We start from the raw sequence: 16,720 nt of genomic DNA on the forward strand, positions 1-16,720 counted from the left end.
GTAACAGTCCCCCTGGACTCCCTGATTTTCCAGCAGGTAACTTGTTTTTGAAGCTGCAATTCAAAGGCTGGCTTTGAAAGCTTGGCTATGCCTCAGAGAGCACAACCCTCATGCTCGCCACCCTGAACAAAGGCATTGCTCTGTCCTCAGCACACTCCTGTGTCAGTGTTACTCCTTCGGGAAGGCTGATGCCTGGAGGCAGTCAAAAGCTTTGCAGGGAGAGCACTGAACTCTGGTTTATAGGGATCACCGTACTCCTGCGAGGATGGTCAGGATGCTGGCAGGTAGAGGAATAAAGCGAATGCTTTAGAGACCTGGCTTTCTCAACTCCACAAAAATCTTAATTTAAGACTAAGAACTGCATCCTCTAATCTCCCCATATATATACTAATATATGTAAATATCTGGGTCAATAGCAGAAAACATCCGATTTCCCCAAACCTCCTAAACCCCATGAATAAGTGCTCGAAGTGGGCATAAATACTTCGCTGACTTACTGCTGTTCTAAGCTGAACTTCCTACTACTTCTTTATGCCAAAGGAGGGCAACAATATCATCCTCAGAAATCATCTGCTTATGAACGAGGTCCACAGATGCTTCCTCAACAAGCCCCTAGGCTTCCTTCATTACCACCATTGAGAACTGTCTCTTAGATTTTCCCCCCATTATGTGAGAAAAAAAACCCTGCATTTTCAACACTGAGACAGTCTCATCAGGGTGGCTGCAGTGAAGAATCATATGGGGCCAAATAAAATGTTCTGACACATTCAACTAACCCCAAAATAGTTTAAGAATATTTTTAGTAAATTCAGCTTCCTTTCCCTACTAACACACTGCTTCAAACTTGTGGTTCCTACCCCTATTATCTTATTGAGGGCAAGTCCCTGGAGAACTAACATTTTCCACACTGCAATAAGGAGTCTCCCTGTCTTTCATTAAGGATATGAGTTTTCTGATGTTTTAGCTCAGAGTATCATGAAAAAGGTGCTTTATTGCTAACTGCTAGAATGAGAGTTACCCTAGCACGTTAGAGGGTGACCATAAGTAAGTTGCTTCTACTCTATGCCTCATTTTCCCTTTTAGCATCGATAAAGTTCTTGGCTTCCTTTTTGTAGCACTGATACTCACAAATATGGAGAGCTATGCAACAACTTAGTGTTGCATGTTACAAAGGCTGGCCTTTCACCAGACTCACTTGAGGGAAGGAAAGAATGTAATCTCAGCTCCAGAAGCTATGTGACACTGGGAGAAAATACTTAAGTCTATGAGAATGAAGTTGTTGGGCTCTTTCAGCAAACCATTAAGTGTCATACAAACACACAATGTCACCTGAACATCCCCAACATGTTGAGCTGGTTTTGAACAGAAGTATCAAAACAAAGCAGTCAGTTTTGCTGAACTGACTTCTTCCATGCCCCACAATTTCCCATTCCATTTTTTCTTAGTCTGGGCAAAAGCTAATATTGAAACACTTAAACTTTCCAGAAGATGGGTCTTCCAAGAGTTATTCAAGTCTATACCAGGCCCAAAAGGCTTTGCCTTTGCCGGTATTTCTAATTGCCTACTGGGACAGTTCCTGAATATACAGCGTGAGCCATGTTACCCCCAAACCACTCTTAACCCTGTAAGGAGCTGACACTGCTTATTCCTGGCTGGGCTTTGCAGAAGAACAAAATGGAACATTTTCAGGAAAGGATTTTGATTTCCTGGGGCTCTGCCCTGTATTAATGAAATAGCTGCATTATTCAAACAGACAATATCAGGTATAGAGCATTACAGGCATCTTTGCTTAAGCACCAGCAGTATAAATACAAATGCGCCAGAGCCCAAGATGTTGACTCAAGATGTGCCAGGGCAGGTATGACAGCAGAAGGCAAAGGGAACATGACAAGGCAAATACAGACAAAGCACACACTGACACAGATGATTATTGACTTGGGTCCCTTGTTCCTCAATGATGGATGCGTACTTTTTATGCCAGTATCTCTAACTAGTGGTGTGCCCTTGGCAGGGTTTGGCGAGATGGACTCCTTGATCTCTCTGGAACAGTCCCAAATGCATCCACCACCCACAAAACCAAGCCAACTAGTACTTGAGGAACCTCAAATGTTAGGGCAGCACAATTCTCCTAAACCCTGTCATTCAAAATTCCAAATCCCCTCCCCTCATAAAAAGGTGATCAAAACTAGCTATGTTAGAGGCACACACATCCGCACACAGCCCTGGGTATTTTCCTCAGTGAAGATCCATAAGGAAAGGAAAAGAAACAATTACATGAAGAATAATGTTCTTTGACACCATTTCTCCATGTTGCCTTTTCTATTACTACAAATATTTGCCTTTGAAGATCTTTTTCTGCATGAAAAATTAGATTTACTGTGTGTGGAAACTTTACAGATTACTACTCCAAATCAACTTCACTATTTTAAGCTTAATAAAATAAGGTTACTATAATAATTTTACAAAACACTTGTAGCTTTTAAAATTAAGAGTCAGATTATATGTGGGATTCATAACATTTTCATAGCTCTATAAACATTATCTGCTATTTCCAAGTATGAAATGTTTTCTGTAAGTGAAATGTCTCTTACACTAAAGGATTTAAATCCCACCAGAAAGTGAATATCAATCAGGCCTTATCAGTAGGAAAATTATTGGGATTATCTTTTAGACAGAAGTCCAGTGTATCCTGCAAAATGGTGCAAACAAATCCTTCACTTATAGCTAATAGAAACATTACATATGCAGTATAAAAATTGAAGAGGGCAGTGACGCACATTGGCATTCAATCAAATGCACTTGTAACTTCATTTACCATTCAAGGTAATTTCCATCTGCTGGGTCTTATGGCAAACCAACTATAAAGCAGTTATGGGATCCCAATCTTCTGCCATGTAAGATTGTAAAAGAGGTATTGGAGTTGACAGCACAGGAAGAGAAAAAGATGTTATGAAATCCCAGATAATTAGCAACTGTAACAAAAAAGTGACAATTACATACATTGATACTGCAGTCCCTTCATCTTTGTTTCTGTGAGGATATCCCTCTGAGATATAGCACACTTATAGAAGCGGTTCTTAGACCTCTAGTTAGTCCAGTGCCTTCTGCATCACCATCTTTACTGGGGACAACATTAGGGCCTTTGTCTGAGGCACAGGAGGGACATTAACATATACCCACATCAGACTACTGCCTAAACATACAGCCTGACAACAACTAAGAGGAACAAACACAGAACAAGACAACATGTTACAATAGCAATCACCTGGAAGAGAAAACAAAACAAAACACCAGAAGTTTCCTAATGTCCTTGCCTATCCTGCCAAAAAGATCAGATGTGCTTTCATCCTTCTACAATCTTTGACCAGCATTCAGGATGCTGCAGCACTAATGCATGCCTCCAGGCCTGACACTGTGCTCTTACCTTCTGTTATTAAACACTGCTTCTCTATTTGTCACTGAAGTGCTGAAAAACTATTAGAATCCAAAACATAAACAGTAAACTTTAACTTCATTAGTCATGATGGCAGCTGGCATGGGATGCATTTCTGCAGTTAAACTGGTACGTTTCAGAGAGCAACTTTGAGCTATGAACTTCAGAAAAAGGAAGGAGGAACCTAACAACACCCCACTAGGCTGGAGGTAAACAGATGCTTTAGTAGTAAAGTGACTCAAAACTTTCTGGGTTAGCAGGAGAAAACAAAACATCAGTGCCCTGGTGTCAGGGCTGCATTACCTTACCAATCTTCATACCATTCAGCAGCACAGAGAGGGTTTAAAAGTGATTTTAACACACAAAAACTCACAGGTCGGATTTAACCCAGAAGCCCTGCTGCTCTGTACTGTCCACTTCCTCATCACCAACAAGACCTCCTTCCAAAACCCCGAGGTCTCTGGCCACCAACACAACATCAAGATCTGGACTGAACAACTCCCAAATGGCAAATGCTACCCAAGCAAAGACCCAGATCAGCAGGGTAAGACACTAAAAAAGACTACAGTGAGTTCCTAATAAAACACCTACATAAGGTAATGAAGACATGCATCAACCCTAGAGTGTACACAAACGCATACGGTCCAGGTACCAGACAACTTACCATTTAATATAAATTACAGAGCCATACTGACATACAGTCCCCATGCACAATAACTCCATTAACCAGAGGTTTCTGTAGCCCTTCTCCCACCATAGAGGACAAACATAAGGGGCTGAACCCAAGTGATTACAAGCTGGTTTCTTGGGCTTGGCACAGCTGTGTGGAACTCTGGCTCTCCACTTTTTTTGCCAGCTGGGTCTGAGCTAAGAGCCAAGGGGTTTCTTTTCCAGAGGAGCAGGAGCTGATTTATTGCCTCCTGTAGCTGTAACTAGCACCTCCAGGAACAGAACCAACAGTCCAATAGGTCTTTCAGTGAAAAATGATCCAATACCAGACCCATTCAGGTTTGTCCTATATCAAGGGAGTTCACTGCCCATGCTTTGCTACTTCTGGACTGTTCTACCATATCTGGGGTCATAATTAGAGACAATCCGCTTGCATTTTCCCCTCAAGGAGGTACATGAGTTTTTCAATTCATTAGACTCGGAGCGTTCAGCAGCCATTGGCCAATATCCACCTTGGTCATTATTACTGGTACCCTGCCGCACCACTATAAATATGCTTAGTTCATAGCTGCTGGTGCAAACTGGCGCTATTCTGGGACTTGGTATGAAAACCAAGACAATGCAGTCTGGTCTGAGTGATGCTTTTTTTGGTAAAACTACAATATAATCCCATCCAGGTGAGGCCAGATCAGCCATCTTCATGGAACTAAACAATTTCACATGCCCTTGCAAAGTATTTGAGCCAGTAACCATTGGCAAAGTATGGGCAGAACACTTGCAGCTGACATCTGCACAGGAATACTTGATTTTGTCAATTGTAACACTTGCAATTTCATGACCAGTTCTGTTGAACTCCCCTAGGAAACTCCATGGAAAAATACAAATTTTGACCTTTTAAATTAAATATTACTCTTTGTTTTGTTTAAAATGCTTTTTGATCTTCCTCCCTCTCTCCCCTCCCCGTGAAACGATTTCAAAACAGTTTCAAACTAAAATATGTTACTTAGGACTGAAATACAGTATTTTTGAATATATGGGCTTTCCTGATAATGTGGCTCTCCTTTCCTGGTAAACAGAACTGTTTCTCTCTTACCACGGAAGTTAAAATGGAAAGCTGCAAACAATTGTTTATCCCATCAACTTAACCTCCATACTTCAGATAGAAGAGCTATAAGGTTGTTTAAGTAAATACAAGAACTAACAAGAAACAATGAGAAAGCTTTATGGGTCCATATGTACCTCCACCTGGAAAGGCCTTAAAAGCATCCCATGAAATCCACAGTCCCTCAGAGATCAGTAAGAGCTGGTTATTGTGATACATCCTTGCAAAATCAGCACACAGTAAAATTGTTTAGCTGAAAAACCATGGTAGTAATCTCAGTTGTGTTGTTCATAATACTACAGGTGTTGACAAACTCTCATGGATCCAAGGCAGGACCCATCAGTAAGCGCAGAGTCCAGGAAGTCACTGACTGGCCCAAATAGTACAAAAAATATTGGGTTCAATCCAATTCAGCAGAGAAACTTCAGGAAATGGAATTTTCTGCAAAATATGAGATCTGATTTTTAGGCAGCTCCTTTGAAAACAGGAGGGAGAGGAAGCAGATGCTTATTTCAGATTTCCTGACAGGCAAAGGACAGCCCAGAAGTATCATATATTATCCTTTGCTAGACCACCGACTACCCTTCAGGCTGAATGGAAGTCCCTCACACTAAGAAGAGGTACTGTCCAGACAGAGAAACTGCAGAAGGCAAAGCTTTCACACGTCTGAGGAGCCAGGGGAAAGAGCAAAGCACTAAACACACCTCCTGGGTGCCCCAGGCAGGCTTCAAGCCAAAGTCCAACTTACAGAATTGATATGAAGGTACAGGGGAGGGACAGAAGTGGGACATGTCCACATAAATGGTCCTTCCTAATATTCTCCAGGCCAACAGCCCACCACAGCCACTTTCAAGATAAGATGGAAAGCTGCATTCAGGACATGCTCTGTTTGGTTTGGATGACCAAATTGTTGTGCAGCTTCTGAGTAATAAAGATGACTTCAGGAAGACAAGAGCAGTAAGGCAGCTGCACACCAGCCTTGTCTTTGAGATTACCAAGTATAAACTCATGCACCACATGAACATAAACTCATTTCAGTGGCGGTGATGCCAGTTTTAACAGTGCTGATATTCACAAGACTTCTGGACTCACTGTTCCTGAAAGCCTTAAAATAAAAAAGCAACTGCCTGTGTTTTCACATGTATAACAGCATGTCTGTAACAGGCCATCAGTCCAAAACTTCCTTCCATTTGACTGACTCGCACGGCACAGAGCATTGCTTGCACTAGAAGATCCCCACGCGTGCAGAGCTCAGCATCAGCCTCAATAATTTGTTCTCAGTTTCACAGGCAGCGGAACACGAAGCTAAATTCTGCACTCAGTTCTGCTGTCGTCAACCTTAGGGTGGTGCCACAAAAGGGGCGATTTAATCAAAACCAGTATTTTCTTTTTTAAACACATTCTGTTCTTTGTCTCTGTATATTGCCCACGGCTGCATGCTTGCATTGCTTCAATATGTCAGGCTTGTCCTCACTATTTCTGGGTACCTTCTAATCAAAGGAGGTAGAAAATTCAACCCTAGCTTTTTCTTTTTTTTTTTTTTTTTTTTTTTTTTTTTAAAAAAAAAAAAACACAAACAAACAAAAAATCAAACAGAAAAAAAACACACCAAAGTCTTGCTGTTCCTGGATGTTGACTTTTTGGGAAAGGACTGCACTATAAATACAGTTTAGGTAGGAAAGCCTGAAATGTATGTTACTGAGAGATTAATCATGCATATAAAACTGACAGGGAATTCTAGATATCTGGTACTATGTTCAGCAGTAATGGCAGAGACATGGTTCAGCACAGAGCCCCTTGTCATAAGTGTAATTAACAGTAATTTTTAAGATGGGGTGGATATTCTGACCTTTGAAGATACTATACAGCAATTTTAATAGCAGTTGCTAACACAAAAGCCTAAAAGCTATATAATTTGTACCAATAAAGTAAGCTGCCTTCAAATTGGCAGGAAGTAAGAGGTAACAATTATGGCTTATTTACTTTAGCATCCCCTCAAACCAATATAAAATGACTTCTTCGAACATCTACTACTTCTTAAATAGTTAATAGTTAAGGTCTAAAAGCATTTAAGTAGATCTTACACCATGTAATAAGTAGTATTTCCACTCTGTTTTCAGTTAGGTAAGGCATTAGAGATCTGGCCTTTGCCTGCTGACTAAATGATGCATTTACCTACAGAAGTGAAAATCCAGAGTAACTCCACAGACTATTTAAAAACTTGACTAGAAGAGAAGATTCAGGACAGTAAGTTTTAAACTTCTCTGATGATTTCTCCCTCACTTCTCATATGGCAACAAAATGGCTACAATTTGCAGTATGTAATTTCTCCACTGGGACACACTGATAAGAATAAAAATTTTCAAAATTAACATCTGACTTCGTCAATGTAATTATTTGATAATATATGGCACTGGTTAACAGTCAGCCTCAGAATACAAGGAACACTGATCAATACTAAAAGGGAATGTGAATTTAAGGATAGAAAATATCTCAAAAGCTCAGATTCAGCCTTCAAAGAGATCAAATATACTGGAAGTAGTATAGAAAGCAGGTCTTGCTGAGGAACCTTATTCTACTGTCAACCCAGGTATGCTGCAATGGTTTGTTAGTATCAAATTAGGAAATCCAAATCTTAATTTATGTACAATTAATTAATTTTTCACCATCTACTAGAAGGTGCTGGATTCTACATTTTCCCTCGTTTTGTTGACATTACTGCTGTTTCCCTCTCACAGTATATGTTGGAGCCAACTATCATTTTAAGACTGAATTTGGGGTTATTCTAAAGTGGCAGTGAAATGGATACTTTTGCATCATAGCAAGCAGAGCATGTACAAGGATTCCCAAGTAAAGAATTAATTCATACTGTACATCTTTTCCTAGACAAAGTTTCAGAACACTAAGCTGAATCTCAAAATTATATCACCTATGATAAAACAGTAATTCTGGACATCTGGAATATTTGGTGTTTTGTGTTTGTTTCTTACCATTCTATAGCCATAGCTGCAAGATACTCTTAGGTGAAGGTCAGACAAGTTTCATACTCAACTAAAGATCTCCCTTAAAATACGCATTCAGGACTGCACGTCAATAAAGGATGAAGCTCTGAGGGCTGTCCTTCAAAACAGTTTATTCCACTACTGAATTTCATACAAGTTTGATCTTTCAAACAGCAGGCGCCTGTAATTCCCTCCCCCACCCCAATAAATCACAGCCAAATTCCAGCCACAGCATCTGGATGCAGCTCTTCAATGCCCCAAGTAATGATAAACACTCAGATATGAGCAGGGGTACAAATCAGTATGTGAGTGGGAGGAGGAAGAGGCAGAATACAGAATTCAGAACCAGATTTAGAGTTCAAGCTTCTCAGTAGGGTCATGTCAGAGACCAACATCAGCTGGAAGAGACCTCAAGGTCTCTAGTCCAACATTTACTTGAGTCAGGACTATCACAACACTTGAGCATGCCCATCCTACCAATGACCCTTGGCTGGATGGACTTGGAGAGAAAAAATAAAAATAAATAAGTCGGTGATAGCACTTTATGTTGGAATAAGTATGGCATAAAAGACTTGGTGATCAGATAGACTTTTCAAACTTCCTGAAGAGGCCTTCTTGCTTGTCAGACTCTCCTGGAGATCACATTAAATTCAAGGAAAGTGTTCTTGCATTAATAATACATTCTCAATGACTGAGAAGCAAGGCAGCTTTCCCTCATTATACTAATAAAACATTCAGCACTTCTGGATTTTCTTCATAAACCCTCCAAGTTGCTACATTCAGTAAATTAACCTTACATATTGAAGGCTGATGGTGGATAAAGCCAGTCTAAACCAGCTTCCAACAGAGAGGTGAAACAAGATGAAGCAGCACAGCTCAAGTAACACAGTTTTCCAAATTAGAAATGCTATTCCATACTTTCCTGATTTCTTGCTTTGCACATGCTATTAAAAATAGCAAGTGAAACGCCTTACTTCTGAAAGTACACATCCTGATGCATACACAGCCCTCCCTCGGCCGCGTGGCCCAAGGCACGCCGCAGTATTGCTCCCGCACTCTATTGAGCGGCCATCATCTCAAGCCACAAGATCTCTACTGAAACATGACGACACCATAAATAGTTTAATTCGATCTGAAGAAAAAGGCTGTAGCTTTCAGTGTGTATCCTGCATAAGCATCAAATCATAAGGTTCATCCAAACCTGGGACCTGGGAGAAGAAACTCAATGAATTAGCGTGATGATTTGTACTCCTATTGAGTCTAAAGAACACTTTGAAAAAGCAGGAATATAAGAGCTATAAAAAAGGAAACATCCTTGTATCACTGACAGGAAAACAGTAAACTCTTTCTTCCATCATTTTAGTATAACAGCGTTATTAAAATATTTATGCTTTGAGTGAAGGCATTAATTATTATGCTCATCAGGAATATTTTTCATTGTCAAATTGCCTTTTACCATGCTAATAAACACCAAGCTTTGTATGTAAAAATTAATCATGTTATCTCATTTATAGGTCAAAAGACACAGACTAAAATAGTTTCTGCAATTCTCCCTAAATAACTAGCTTTTGCATATCAAGTTTTATGGCACATTAGAAATGAATGCAATTCAGACAGGATTTGAATATCTGAGTAGATAGAGAGGAAAAGATAAGAGCAGATAAGAAAAATCTTGCAATAAGCTAAGCCTTTTGAAAAGAACTGCTTTAAAAAAAGTGAAGCGTTTGTTTTTTGTTTTTTTGGTTTTTTGTTTTTTTTTTTTTAATTTCTGGACCCTGAATGAACTAAGGACGAAACAGCTATGCAGGTCATTATTCAAAATATCCACAGATTACGCTTCCAGCCACTATATGTATAAAGAGTTCATCAGAACAATTTAATGCACTAAAAAAATAATTTTAAATTACTCCAGCATTTCATTCAGGCTAAATTCAACTTCCACAGCTCCCACATAACTTGTGGAAGTGGGATGGAGAAATTTGTCTACTTCTTGGGTATTTTAATAATAGCCAGATGACTAAGTCCTCCTCCCATTTTTATAACACTTAAGCCTATTACTAGGGTCCTCCTTCCCCTTTGTTTTAGTAACATGGCAGGTCTGTAGGTATGAACGAACACAAGCATGGCCACTTCTCCCTCCTCATTAGAGCACAGATGCTTTCTGGGGTACCACATCTACTTCCCCCAGCAGAGAGGCTTGAGCCATCCTCTCATCCATAAATCGTAGCTGCCTGCCCACAGTACTTCAGCAGCTACCAACCAACAGTTAATGAAGGTTTTAGACTATCATGTGCTCTTCTAGGTGGCAGCACATAGCCAAGGTTTGCTCTTTTGCTAGTCCCACACAGCAACCTGAACCCTTACCATCTCTGGACCCGCTCAGGACACAATCATATTCGTGTTGTGTTTAATGATTTCTAACATGAGAGGAACAGACATTTAATTTGCTTTCTGAAATACATGAAAGAAAAGCATGCATGTGATGCTAGCTTAGTGCCTTACACTCCTGTCCCACATCTTTCAGTGGAGATTGAGCCTGAGGAACAGGAACAAAGCAATCTTCACAGCACCCCACTTCAACCTCAGGGCTAAAGTGTTAAAGTCAGGTAACCAAAATATTCCCCTGCTATACAGAAAGCTGGTACCCATATGGAAACGCACAGCCTATGGCACAGGGAAGACACTAAAAAAAAAAAAATCAGGGCATTTTATTTACATCTCCAAACATGCTACCCTGTGTCAAACTTCAAGCAGCCAGTTTGAGAACTGTTGGCCTCAGTAACACTTTCTGGTTCTCACACGGCACATCACTCTGAAAGGCAGAGAGCATGCAGCTATCTCCTATAGAAATTGAGCTGCTGGGAGAAGCCTCTAACCATCATTACATAGATGCAAGTATCTCCCCAAAAAAGAGAACAGTTTCATAACAGAAGTAACTGCCACTACTTGGTTTCCATTACAAAGAAGTAAACAAGATGGCTTGGGTGACCCAGTCTTCACCAAAGCAATCTGCATTCCTTCAACACCTGTGTTCAACAGTACCTGCTGCAGACCACCGTTAGCAAATACACACTGTGTCAGGAAGATGCATCATGAGGTAGGTATTGACACAAGCATCCTAAACAGCTTCAGGACATGAACTACAGCTGGGATCACTACGATCTTTTCTTTGATCATTGAAGAAAGCCACAAAGGTGCAAGCGGTGCACAGCAATCTCCAGAACTGTATGTTCTCACTTGCCACCCTCTCTCACCTTGTCCACAAAGCCCATCTGCAATCCTAACATTCATCGGCTCTTGTTGGGCTTTGATCACAAGTTCAAGGTGAAGATCCTGTACTTTACAGGCATAGCACGCAGACAGCTGCGCAGAGAGCGCCGGCCCACAACGCTGGCTCTGGCCAAGGAGGCTTCACAGCATCTCTAGGGGGGAGAGATGGATCAAACCACCCCACCCATTCACATATCCACAAGATGGCAAGATGCAAATTGCTCAGACCTCTCTGCCAGTCCCAAGAAGGGCAACTCTGTGCCCCAGGTAAACTGGATCTTACTGCTGTTTTCCAGGACTTCATTTAAAGGCCAGAACCTTGCATGTCTGCAAAAGCAAAAAGCCTGCTGCCAGCCTTTGTGACTGGAAAGAGAACATGACTCAGATAGCACCACTGAGACAGCACCTGCCTGGGACAGTCACTCTGCAGAGGTGTCATCTCCTCAACGCCCTGCTGCTTTGGGACACTCCAGCAGGAGAGAGCTGCAAAGCCAGATCCCCTGGCTTCTACCACACAGCCCGCTGAGTACAAGGATGGTGTTCCCGAGGGAAGACCCACTGCATGGAGGCTGTCTCTCCAACATGACACTACTACCCAACAGAGCAGGACCACGGTGCAGAGGAGTGACAAGAGCACCTCTAGATCTGAGCGGGGTAGCCAATGCGCTTTAGCTTTGCTGTCCCAGTAGACCAACTGACAAGAACAAGTCCTGCTGTATCTCCCAGCTAACAGCAGTATCCCATGCTGTCAGCAGCCTGTCCTGCACCAGGTGCCACCGGTCCCCAGCACTGACCTCCAGGGAGAACAAAGAGCACCAAGAACCAGCTGGGCCCTTGCAGAAGTGCCCAGAAGGCAGCATGCCCCTGCCCCCCATGCAACATCGACACAAGTAGTCCCCAATCCTCACCTCCGACAAGATAAAAGTAGTAATATGTCTATTTCTCCCTCACTGTCAGAAAGGGATTCCCCCTGTGTCTTCAAGACTACGGAAAAGGGTATAGCACCTTTAGAGGAAGGGAGCCCTCCCTGCAGCAAGGCTAGCCTGCAGTCTCACTTCATCCTAAAGCCCAGGGACACACGTTCCACGCTGTGCAGCCTGACTCTTGCTTGGCTGATTTCTTTCCTATCCTCCGAGTCCAAACATCACTGTGTGACATTCCTTCCCCTGCTAAGCATCTTTCTGACTGTGACTGAAGAATCTGGCAAATGACCAAGTATTCTTTAACCTCCACATTAACTATTGTTAGCTTTGGCAAAGCCCAGCTCCTGGGATGCCTGGCGTGGTATCGCTTACTGCTGCAGCCTACAGGAACTGCTGTAGTGGCGAGATTCGGAGAACAGGGATCAGGCAGCAGATGCAAAACAGAGTCCTCACCCACAATTCCCTCCCTTCCTCCATTGCCTAATGAGCTTCGGGAGCAGCTACAACTTTTAAGCTTCTCACTGCTGGAAAAGGTTTGGAAAGAGTGAACGTGCAGAACAGAGTAAGTCCAAGAAGCTGTAAGTTAGATGAGGCCAAATGTTACTTTTAGTCCACCAGGATGTGTTGGTAACACTGCAGATCCATAGAGTGCTACAATTATTTATCTTTTAGGAGTTAGGAGGAAATAGAAACGTTCATCTCTAGCACAGACTGCACCACCACCTCCTCCTCAGCCCACACCAGGACCCTCTTGCTTTCATTCTTACTGCAACAGTCTTAACAGTAGAGTCCTTAGTCCTGCACCCCACTGCACAAAAACTAGGATATATATTTTTCCTTTAATTCTCATGACTGAGTCCAACCAATTATGGCTGCTCTGAGCAGTGCCAGAGATGGACCTTGAGCCCTTTTTTAGAGGACTGCAGGTTTTGGAAAGCATCAGCACCAGCCACATTCAGACAACCAAATTGTCCTAGGATGGCAAAATCCTAGGCAAAAACATGCACAGCAGTCACCAGGGACAGCTGAATTCAGGAACCAGAAGGTAGGTTTTCTTAAACAGACTTTATGTTGCTTAATATAGCACACACTCTTCCCCAGTATCTGCATAACGCTGAGTTTGAAATGTTCTAAGATTTGCACCAAGGAAGACTGAAGGGGTGGGAGAAGGGCTGCAGGAGGAAGCATTTAAAAAGCAAGGGATGACTTCAAAGAAACACCGTATATAAGCAGCAGTCTCATAACACAGGACTTGCAATGCAGAGGCTTGATTAGTAATGAAAATAAAAATGTAAACAAGTCCCTAGTAAGGCAATGCAGTTGCAAGTCCATCTAGGATTAGTCACAAAAGCTGAAGATGTGAAGGGTTCAGGCTGGCTCGTGCCCTCCCTCTGGGGAGACATCCTGCATTGTGCCTCAATATGCATGTACACAAAATTAGTCTGTTAGATCTGTGCACCGTAGGCCTTCTTATGCTACTCCAACACTAAGCAATTCTCAAGAATTACTTCAGTGCCAACACAACTGGATCCCTGCCGTAAGCAGACTTCTCCTGCCTTCTCATGTTCCCATTGAGATGCCAAAGTTGCTTGTGCATTTCCTTTAAAGTCAGATCAACTTTGGACCTGTCCCATTCTGGTGCCTTGATTTCTGCTGGGTTTGCTCTGAACAGTCCTTTTTTTCTGCATAGGTAGAGGAAACCCAGAGAGTATTTGTTCCCAACCTCCACCCCATCAAGGAAAATCTCTAGTAAGAGCAAACTGCGGAGAATTTTTTGCAAAAGATAACAGAGTAGCAACTCTTGATGCTGTCTCACCACCAACAACTCTTCCACCAAAGCCGAGAGCCTAGGACTGCCGTGGAGCCCGTCTTGCAACTAATAAAAAAATACAAGTATCAGTGGCCCGAAAGGCTGCCTTCTTCAGCTGCTCATTGCCAACTCAGGCAGTGGCTACATCATAACAGTTGCTATCTGTTTGCACACCAGCTAGCTGGATCCTTTTTATTCTATTTTATTGCTGATGTTACCTTTCTGACCCCTGCACAACTCCTCCAGCTACAAGATCCCCCTCAAAAGTTCTACAGAGAGCCTTTCACCTGCTTGTGTAGTGCATGACAAGGCACATAATGTGTTGTACTAAAGTCACAGTCTGTTTTGCATCAAGACATGTACCAGTGGGACATGCAAAAATGGTAGAGATTAACTGTAAAAACAATGTAGATAGCCAAAAAAAAAAAAAAATGTATGTATATATATCAAGGCTAACACGACTGCTGTGAGCTTTTAATCTAAGTCTTCGCAGATACACTTTTTTTAAAAAGGTACTTACCTGTCCTCAAGCTCTGGTAATTCTATTGATTGCTGCCCACAAGAAACTGTGCTTTATAGGACATACTGCCTCCATATGATTGAAATAGCTTCCTTCCTTAATCAGCATATAATCAGATATTCCCACACAGGAGAACTATAGCCCTGATTGACAAGATAGTTACAAAAATAAACCTGAGATTTAAATATAGCTTGCTTGGCTCCCTGGAAGGTATGTAGTATTGTGTTATACAAGTCTACCATCATTTTCCTTGAATTAATATAGTCCATATTCTCCCACTGCCTTGATCTCTGTCAATTAAACAGCTACCAGATTTGTGTTATATATAGCTGGCAGCTAGGGTTAGGTGGGAATGGCATCTAGCCTTTCCACTGCATGGACTGATTTACCATCATTATTTCATGGGAAATTAACGTTTACAGATTTTGAGTTCATGTACCAGTTGAATGTGTGATGTCTGATGCAATTGTAGAGGTAGACAGGTAAATAAACGTGTGGGATCATATAGCTATGCATGGAAACAAAATATATATGCCCAACACGAAGGGATATATTTGGATTAGGTCTATGTCTCTTTGTATGCAGACACACAAGCTAGGCGGGCAATATTTAATGATCTCCTCTTTCTAGGGTGGATAGTTCAATAGCACAATACTCCTTGCATTTCTCTCAATTTATCAGGATGTTCTGATGTGTTAAATATGCAACGTAATGAGGGCAGAGCTCTACAGACCTGTTCTTCTCGTATCGAAAAAAAAAAAAAAAAAAGGAAATCTTTCTAAAAAGCCTTTCTAATTATGAAATGCTTTACACCTCTTAAAAATCTCCCCACCACTGACTGACTAAAAACCATGGGACAGACCTCATATTTATTATGCAAATCCTCAGCATTAAGAAAACAAATCGCCAACTAACATCTGTCTCACCCTAAAGAAATTTTTTTTTTTTTTTTTTAAATCCAACCCCCCCCCCCCCCCCCCCCCCGCTTCTTCACACTCCACGACGCAGCTGACCGCTTCCCCGCGCCCACTTCCCCGCCGCTGCTGCATTGGACCCGCCACGGCGGCTCCCGGCCCCGCGCCGCGCCCCCGGCCCGGCCACTGCGGTCCTGCCGCCGCCGCCCCCCGACCCACCTTTCCCTTCCATCGCGGAGCCTTGCGAGCGCCGGGAAGTTGCCGGGAAGTTGCCGGAAGCCGCGCTCCCTCCTCAGCCCCGAGAGCCCGGCGGGCAGAGCCGGCGGCCGCTGCCTGCTCCGCGGTGGGGGACGGCGCCGTCACAGCCTCGGAGCTGCAAACAAGCAACCACCGGGGGGAGAGGGGAGGACACAGCGTGAGCCGCCGAGCCCCCCCACCCGCGCACACGCGCGCACGCACCCCCCCCGCGGGGTTTGGGGAGGGGGGAGGCGGCGCGGAACCGGAGCGCGGCCGCGGAGGGGGCGCGTTACCTGGCGCCGGCGGGAGCTGTCCCTGGCGGAGCGGTGCTGCGGGGGCGAGTGGCTCCGCGGCCCGCCGCGCTGCCTGGCACCGCCCGCATGCGCGCCCCGCCCGCGCCCCGCCTCCGCGGCCCGCACCGCGGCACCGCCGGGCCCCCCCCCGGCTGCGGGCTCCGCGGGGCGCGGAGGAGGCGCGGCCGCTCGGCTGGGCTGTCCCCAGCCCCGCTCCCCCCGCTCCGGGGGGGGGTGTGTGTATGTGTGTGTGTGTGTGTGTGTGTGTGTGTGTGTGTGTGTGTTGGGGGGGGTGGGCTGCGCCCCGCAAGCGGGAGCGCTGCGTTACGCAACGCGGGCGCAGACACCCGCTTGTTTACGGTGGGAGAGTCGTCCTCCCCGCGCTGGGCACGGAAATCCGCTCCCGGGTGCGCGGAGGTGGCACCGTAACACAAAACGCATCCCGGGCTGCTGCTGCCGCCGGCGCACCGGCGGGCTGCCGCGGGGGATGCGCGCAGCCCGCGGGGGCCGAGGCAAAAGCCCCGCACCACGCCGCCCAAAATCGGCC

General features: G+C 43.8%; 1 protein-coding gene across 1 annotated transcript in view; it reads right to left on the reverse strand.

The window, feature by feature from the left end:
• FGF12 (fibroblast growth factor 12) overlaps positions 1 to 16,306 on the reverse strand; it is a 230,333-nt gene extending 214,027 nt beyond the window's left edge. The window contains exons 1-2 of the mRNA XM_042797281.1: positions 16,174 to 16,306; positions 15,863 to 16,016 (exon numbers count right to left, since the gene is read on the reverse strand). Coding sequence (XP_042653215.1) covers positions 15,863 to 15,875 — 13 coding nt within the window. The 5' untranslated portion in view covers positions 15,876 to 16,016; positions 16,174 to 16,306. The remainder of the gene's footprint in view (positions 1 to 15,862; positions 16,017 to 16,173) is intronic.
• Between the last annotated feature and the right edge of the window lie 414 nt (positions 16,307 to 16,720).

Source organism: Tyto alba, unplaced genomic scaffold, assembly GCF_018691265.1.
Source record: "Tyto alba isolate M040663 unplaced genomic scaffold, T.alba_DEE_v4.0 Super-Scaffold_10, whole genome shotgun sequence".
Lineage (NCBI taxonomy): Eukaryota > Metazoa > Chordata > Aves > Strigiformes > Tytonidae > Tyto > Tyto alba.